Genomic DNA, 8,491 nt, shown 5'->3' with positions numbered 1-8,491 from the left:
ATATTATGTTTAAATGACCTACTGAAGTAAAAGTAGCAAAATCACACTATAAAAATACTGCTTTGCAAGTTAAATTCCTCCTTTCCAACCTGAGCAACATAATGTATTTAAAGTATCAAAGTAAAAGTACTCACTGTGCAGAATGGCCTCTGCCAGTGTTATGTTGTATTGTTGTATTGTTCATGAATTAATATGTAAGTGGTACTTTAATGTTGTTACTTGGTTGGCCAATGTGGAGCTAATTTTGACTACTTCACACACTGTCGGGCATCATATTTAATAAATGATTGTATCATTTTAATGCAAAATTTTAATCTGAAAAGTAACTAGTAACTATTATAAATGTAAGGAAGTAAAAAGTATATTTTCCTCTGAAATGTAGTGGAGTAGAAGTATAAAGTAGCATAAGATGGATTTGCTCAAGTAAAGCACAAGTACTCCAAATTTATACCACAGTACTTTGTTGTCTTGGTATCCTTCATCAATGCTGTCTTTAAATCAAGAACCACGATAGAAATCGGTCTTGGACCTTTTTTGTGTTATCTTCAACATTTTGTGTGGCCCTTCATCTCACTAAACTAAACTAATCTAAGCTAAGCTAAGCTTAGCTAAACTAATCTGTATTTGTTAGATGAAGTATTATAATATATGCCCACCTTTCAGACTTGTGTTCCCTGAATGTGTTTGTAATGGGCACGAGGTGGTGACGTTGTGTCGTCTTTGGCCGCTGTAACAATCTGCATCACTAACAAGTTTCACGTCCAACTTTATTTCAAAGCACAATTCAAATGCAACTTTAGCAGTCTGTCTTCTTATTCTAAAGCATGATGTTAAAAAAAAACATGGCAGTGAGAAAGATGATTAATTTGGTTAACTCTAGTTTAAAAGATACACGGAACAGATATGAAATCATCATCAAATCACTGCTGTGCAGCCCTCACAGCCTCACAAGATTCAGTATTCTTGGTCTTCATTTTCAGAATCGGGGCTCATTCGACCCAACTCCTCGTAATCCTTCTCCAGAGCTGCCATGTCCTCTCTGGCCTCAGAGAACTCTCCCTCCTCCATACCCTCACCCACATACCAGTGCACAAAGGCACGCTTAGCGTACATCAGGTCAAACTTGTGGTCAAGCCGAGCCCAGGCCTCTGCAATAGCAGTGGTGTTGCTCAGCATGCACACGGCCCTCTGGACCTTGGCCAGGTCTCCACCGGGAACTGCAGTGGGGGGCTGGTAGTTGATTCCAACCTGTTGAGATGAAGAGAATGATCAGAAAGATGAAGAATGTCAAGCGGCACTCCCTACCTTCATGAGGTTACTCACCTTAAAGCCAGTTGGGCACCAATCGACGAACTGAATGGAACGTCTGGTTTTTATATCTGCGATGGCAGCGTTGACATCCTTAGGGACGACATCACCTCGGTACAGCATGCAGCACGCCATGTACATGCCGTGACGAGGGTCACACTTGACCATCTGATTGGACGGTTCAAAGCAGGCGCTGGTGATTTCGGTCACAGTCAGCTGCTCGTGGTACGCCTTCTCAGCAGAGATGATGGGCGAGTAGGTGACCAGAGGGAAGTGGATACGTGGAAACGGGACCAGGTTGGTCTGGAACTCCGTCAGGTCGACGTTGAGGGCGCCGTCAAAACGAAGGGAGGCCGTGATGGAGGAAACAATCTGACCGATCAATCTGTTGAGGTTGACGTATCCAGGACTCTCGATGTCCATGTTGCGACGACAGATATCGTAGATGGCCTCGTTATCCACCATGAAGGCACAGTCAGAGTGCTCCAGGGTGGTGTGGGTGGTCAGGATGGAGTTGTACGGCTCTACCACAGCGGTGGACACCTGGGGAGCTGGGTACACGGCAAACTCCAGCTTAGATTTCTTGCCGTAGTCGACGGACAGACGCTCCATCAGCAGAGAGGTGAAACCAGAGCCGGTGCCACCTCCGAAGCTGTGAAAGACCAGGAACCCCTGCAGGCCGGTGCACTGGTCCGTCTGATGTGGGCGACAGAAGGACAGTGTTGGGGTCTGATATATGGCTTCACATGTGCTGTGGACAAAGAGAATCAGGCCTTCACTGTTTCAAGCACAGGTCTCATCCTGACTTGTAGTTTGATGAGAACAAGCCTCCTCTGGGTGAAATTTCACACTCAGGTGTGAATTCCCCCTCCCCCCCAAAAAACTATGGTCCAATCTCATTGGCCGAAGGCCAGGCGAACCCAGGACCCCTGTGGTTCGACCCCTGTTCTATAAAACTATCTGCTTCCCCCAACTCAAAGCTTTTCCCCCTTCGACCTCGGTTGAGTTAGGGAGCACGCAAACGCTCTCTTCGCTCGGACACCCCCGTCCAGGCCACGAGGAAGCCCCTCGAACCCTCATCAAACCCTGACAGGTCACGAGCCATTTCGCTGGACGAAACAGCCCGCGATAACGAATCTGCATCAGCATTCGTTCAGTGCTTTCTGCTTCTTTTTATTTTGTGCACAAACCGGCACAGAGGAGCCGACGAAGCCTCGCTCCTCTCCTGACCGATGATTACCGGGAGACCTACGGACCACGTCGTCTCAGCCGAAGTTAAACTGTCCTCCCTGCAGCGAGTACAGATCGGACCTGCGTTTGCTCCAGAGCCACGCCACGACGGACCGAAGCCGCACCAGCAAACGCCGTGCGACACACAGCGCCCGCTGCAAAGCCGCGCTGCAAGCAGCCCCCCCCTGTCCCCCTTCCCGACGAGGAAGACGGACCACTTTGCTCACGAACACTTCAACGTTGCAACGAAGCATCGACAAGTAAGGTTCTTGGCATTTGGGCATAGCTTAGCTTAAATTAACTTAAGTTTAATTCAGGCCATTCATTTATATGTTGATATTCCCGTGTTTTTGTGTGTTTAAATTACTGTCGCGTGATATCGAGATATTGCGCAATCATTACGGACCAGAGAAGTTCCGTTGTATTGGTGTACTGCTATGACTGTTTGCTTGGGATTATTTTCATTCATTGTCTTCCACTCCGTGTGGAAGTTCTCTTTTCATTAACTCGACTCTGTGAGTGAGCTGAGGTGCGTGGCTTATCACGGCATATGTTACCGGCAGTTCAAAGACGACAGCGGTATACTTATGCGTGATAGAGCCAGCCAACTCAGGCTCACTACAACGCGGACCGCGCGCAGAAGTCTGATTCATGAGCCCCCACCTTTTTTCTCTTTCCTCCTCTCACGTAACACGCACACACAGCTCCTAGCTCTACCCCTGGGGAACCTCGTTCAAACGAGCGCCTCACAACACACGTGCTGCCCAGGCACACGTGATTACATACAGCAGCCTAACTGCCATTTTGTCAGCGTCACTCGACTCCGCCATCTTTGTAGTTTCTAGCTGTAGTTCTTAAGGCCCCTCCCCTTTGGCCAGCGTCACTCGACGCCGCCATCTTTGTAGTTTTTAGCGGTAGCTGTAAGACTCCTTCCTGTTCACCCACAGACCCACACACACACAGACATACACTCTCATCCATTTTATTCATTCTTTAGTTTAGGCATATAAAATTGTATGATAACGTTTGTTGGTTGCAATATTAATTGATTTGATCATTTATTATTTTGATTCAATAAACTCTGTTATACTTTCAGGAGCAGTCGTCTGTGATTACTTGTGCATATGTATTTGATAAGACTGTATGTAGTAGCCTGTGCTCGAACTTAAAACCTTCACTGTCACTGAATGTATAGTCATACGCAGACTATTAACATTATGAGTGACTACTAATTATGAGACTTAGTTTTATCGTTTGGTTATTGGTCCCTGTTCGCAGGGTGGTGCCCCGTTTATATTAATAATCATTAATAATTGTTACATACATCAATAATTCTATTGATGTCAAGAATTCAGTTTCTTAAATGCTGATAACCCAAACACGCTCTTTTAGATCCCAACAACAGCACAGACTGTTAAAGAAATAATTTAGCAAAAAGCACTTTTTCTTGCAGGGAGTTAAATGAGAGGATTGATACCACTCATGTCTGTCAAATAGATGTGAAGCGACAGCAGGCAGCCTATTAGCTCAGCTTAGCTTAGCACTGGACTGGAAACGGCTAGCCTGGCATGCTAGCCGTTTCCAGTCTGGACAGTGACAGTGGAGAGGAACCTCCCATCTAACTCTGCAAGAAAGGAATGAATGTAATTCCCAAAATGTTGAAATATTGCTTAATGTAGTGCAGAAAGTTCACATGTTAGCTCATGTATGAGCTTTAAGTTCATGCAATGAACCTGTGATTATTGTAAGAGCATCTTTATTTCCACAATTAGACTTTAAAAAGTAATCTAGAGCAGAGCCAAAATATCAAAACCAAACAATGATGATGCTCATTACCAGTGAATTGCCAATCAGATGTTTATCATTATTGGTGTCACTGACCATTTTACGAATACGCGCCATGACTCCATCAATGATCTCTTTCCCGACCGTGTAATGGCCTCGAGCGTAGTTGTTGGCTGCATCCTCCTTTCCAGAGATCAGCTGATCGGGGTGGAAAAGCTCTTTGTACTTTCCAACTCTTACTTCATCTGAAAAGAAAGTTTCCATTCAGAAAGGTCAATAAGATCAACTGCAACGTGGTTCAACTTGACCGACCGGACGAGTTGTAGTTTATCTTGACCTTTTCAACCATATTGAATTGTTGATGGTTCCAAAATTGATGGAGCAACTCATGACTAACTTTAGCTTTTCTATCCTGAATCTGAAGATTTACAAAGAATGGGTTGTTGTATTTGAATGTTTTGTATATTTCATACAGTGTTTTGTCAGGATCCGGGCTTCACTATATCACAGAAATGTTAAATATTAGATTACTTGTATTTGAGCAGATTTTGATTGAAAAATGTGGAAAAAAATGTGTTGTGTTTAGAATCTTAAGCTTCTCAAACATAAATTGAAGGGACATATTGTCCTGAATAAAATCGATCGAATACTCTACTCTGCAGTTTGCTGTTTACACACAACGCTTCTGTAAATGTTATAGCAGCGCCGAATAAAAGGCAAAGGAGTCACCAGTGCACTGGTTGCTTGGATACCAGTGTTCCCATCAGTCGATACCTGCACAACCCGAGTGGATGGAGATGCACTCGCACTAGACGACCACACATGAAAGGCGAACGGGAACGGTAATAAAAATAGAGATAAGGAGGATAGAAATAAACACAAACACAGGACGACTCACCGACCACGGTGGGCTCCAGGTCCACATAGATGGCTCGAGGAACATGGCGTCCAGAGCTCCCAGTGTTGAAGAAGGTGTTGAACGAGTCTTCACGAGAGTTCGGTGCTGCAGGACTGTCCAGGAAGACGCCATCAGGGCCGACGCCATGCTCGAGGCAGAAGAGCTCCCAGCAGGCGTTTCCTATCTGGACTCCTGCCTGGCCCACGTGGACAGAGATGCACTCTCTCTGGACAGAAAGAAACACAACAGGTGGAAGATAAGTGTTTCACACAAAACATATTGTGAAACAATCATCGTGGTACTTTTTCAGTCCCCAAAACATGAATGGTTTGTAAGCACAGCCATCTATTGCAAACATAAACCTGAATGAATTGGAATAATAATGATGGTTGAATCAGAAACTTTTCTTTTTTTCATATTTTGAAAGTTAGACATTTTTTTATTCCTTAAATGTTAAAGTGCTGTTGAAAATAAAGGTCATATGTAGATGTGTGCATCAAACGTTATTACAAACAGATAAACATGCACATGGAAGTAAAGAAAGGCTATAATGATGTGAATCTAAAAAGCAAACGAATGCCGAATTAAATCCTTAATTTAATCAGCAAAGAATATTTACCATTCAAATTTAAATACAACTGAATTCAAGGCGGCTGTAATCAATATTCTTCTAGGTCTAGAGCAGCTCTGTGAGACTGTGATTAGAGCTAAACGCTAACATGCTAATGTAAAACCGGTATGGCGTCTGTGTAACGCAGGGTTCTCAACCTTTTGTTACTTAAGGCCGGCTTGTGATTGTTAAAACTAATTCTGAGGACCATCTTCCCAAACAAATGACAAAAAAGAAAATCTAAAAAATATACTGTGCTGCTAATGTCTTATGCCACTGTCAGCTGTAATGATAAATATACATTTAAATAAATAATATACTGCCTGCCATTATGAATCCAAATTTAGGGTTTGTTTCAGGGTCATGTTTCCTCACCGCACGCTTTGGAGCTTTGAATGGCGCTTCAGGGAACGTTAGCGAACTGAAGCGAAACACTTCACCTGATGATGTGTTGTGATGTTGATGTTTTTAATTACTGTGATTTTCATTTCCTTGAATTCTTGAGCACATTTAGATAACTAGCTTTGTTAATTGCATTTTTAACTTAATGAAAGCATTTGGCAGTACCTCTGTGGTCCACTAGATGGCGCTCTGAGGCCCACCAGTGGGTGAGAAGAGCTGATGTAAAAGCATCTAAGTTTAGCTGTTAGCGTGCTAATACACAAAGTACTGCTGAGGTTGATTGGGATGTCATTCGTTTTGCAGGTATTTAGTCATTGACATATTAAATACATTTAAAGTTTGACCTGATGATGGCGCTAGAGGGAAAGTTAGAGGATAACCAAAGTCAGAACGATGGATTCTCTTGGCACCAACTTCATGCAATCAATCCAATAGTTGTGAAGTCTTTTTAATAAATCACATGAATGATAAACTACCGGTGGAGAAGAGACAGACATGGAACTTAAATGTTGATTCAAAAGTCAGGTTTATTTGGGTGATCTACCAGAAGGAATAACAGGAAATGACAGATACCTCCTGAAAATATTAACGGTAGCAGCAAAAAAAGCAATTACTCGTAAGTGGCTACAAACCGACCCACCTTCAGTCGAAAATTGGATTGAAATCATGAAAGAAATTCACGATATGGAAAGACTGACTTTCCTACTGAGATTAAGGAAAGACAAATACATAGCAAGATGGACAAAATGGACCAAATATTTGTCAGAATAAGAACATGGCTGGTGACTTGCCCTCCCTGACCTCACACAGGGTTTTTTACTCTGTTCATTGCTGAAGCTCATTATCTTTTAAGAAGACAGGTACTCTCTTCAAACAGGATGCTACTTCATCTGTGCAAATCTAGATTTTAACATAAATATTGCTGTGTATAGAACTCTTCCAACACATCATTTTGATATCTGATCCTGAAATTATGGTTGACACGAGTGACGGACAATGTTGTTGGCATGCTGCATGGTTGTTTTGATGTGTTTTGTTTTTGTTTAATTTATCGATTTGTTTAAATGTATTTCTTCCTGGCCTTTTTGCCAGGTGCATGAATTGCTGGTATTATTTCTTACTTGTTCGGGATTTGTTTTTCTTTGCAACAAAAAAAACCTAAATAAAATATTTAAGTATCAAAAAAGAAGTCAGGTTGAAGAAAAAAATCAAGTGAGTGAGATTAGATTGGTGAGATTCAGAGTCTTAATAATTTCAGATTTTTTTTATTGTACCACACGCAGTTCAGTTGGTTGTGGAATTTACATAATTATGGCCTTTTCTTACTTCCATATTCATCAGCTGAGTGTACAAAAATGTAAAACGTGCTGATGATTAAATGTGTTATGAATGGTATTTGTGTTCTGTTTCTACATTTGTTAAGAGCAAACAAAGTCAAAAACAGATGTGGCAACACTTCACTGCTTCAGGGTCCTGCAGCAGTCCTGTTTGAACTTGTTGAGAATTTAGTTTTCCCTGAAGGCAAAGGTGATTTTTTTTTTCGCTGTTGAGTGATATTTGTCAGACATGAGTATACAATTACAAAAAACGAACAAAAAAGGGGCTCTTCTGAGGGTCTGAGGGTGAAGATGAAGAAGCTTTGGGCTCCCAATGCTTTGACTATAAACTCATTAAACACCCAAAGTTCAAGATGTATAAATAATCCTTTGAGAATTCAAACTTGTGCTATATACATATTAACACAAACAACTGCATTCTCATTTTTAAATACATGCGTGCAATCCATGCAGCCAGAGTTTTGGTGAGGTTTTGGATACAACTCGTAGCAGAGACTTCCCTGCAGATAAAGTCATTAAAAAGTGGTGCAGATTTACATTTTAAGATAAATGCTGCATGCACTGATGATGCAACAATACCAAAAACCAAACTACCGGTATAGACATTTCTTTACACATTTCTAATAAATTGTAATCATCTTACCATGTTTGCTTCAGTTTGTTCGTGACCGATCCGGGACCGGTACCGTGTCTCCACCGGTCAGTGCTGCTCTTTATACCTGCACACAGACTCACCTGGTGCGTCTGAGCGACGGCGGTGCTTCTGCTGGTTTAGGAGAAAGGGAGGGGTGACGACTTCGACTTTCCTCTCGCATGAAGCTGCTCCTCCTCTAAGTGTTGTTTCAGTCGCTTATCTTTGGGAGGTCTTGTAACTGGCACAAGAAAGAACAGTTGGAGAGACAATTCATATGTTGGTTCAAT

At 42.3% G+C, this 8,491-nt stretch overlaps 1 protein-coding gene across 1 annotated transcript; it reads right to left on the bottom strand.

The window, feature by feature from the left end:
• Positions 1 to 759: 759 nt before the first annotated feature.
• tuba5 (tubulin alpha 5) lies at positions 760 to 8,334 on the bottom strand. Its single transcript, XM_079274451.1, has 5 exons — positions 8,214 to 8,334; positions 5,222 to 5,447; positions 4,420 to 4,568; positions 1,324 to 2,004; positions 760 to 1,248 (listed from the first exon to the last, which is right to left on the bottom strand). The coding sequence occupies exons 1-5, from the start codon at positions 8,214 to 8,216 to the stop codon at positions 955 to 957; spliced, it is 1,353 nt and encodes a 450-aa protein (XP_079130577.1). The 5' UTR covers positions 8,217 to 8,334; the 3' UTR covers positions 760 to 954.
• Positions 8,335 to 8,491: the final 157 nt, after the last annotated feature.

The sequence above is a fragment of the Melanostigma gelatinosum genome (genome assembly GCF_949748355.1).
Source record: "Melanostigma gelatinosum genome assembly, chromosome: 8".
NCBI lineage: Eukaryota > Metazoa > Chordata > Actinopteri > Perciformes > Zoarcidae > Melanostigma > Melanostigma gelatinosum.
This window is presented reverse-complemented; position numbering and strand designations above follow the sequence as displayed.

What these genes read in the sequence shown, in the direction of transcription:
- tuba5 (XM_079274451.1), bottom strand. An exon ending in CCTGGAGCCCACCGTGGTCG is followed by an intron (nt 4,569 to 5,221) that starts GTGAGTCGTCCT and finishes CTTTCTTTTCAG; the next exon opens with ATGAAGTAAGAGTTGGAAAG. An exon ending in GGTGCCCAACTGGCTTTAAG is followed by an intron (nt 1,249 to 1,323) that starts GTGAGTAACCTC and finishes TCATCTCAACAG; the next exon opens with GTTGGAATCAACTACCAGCC.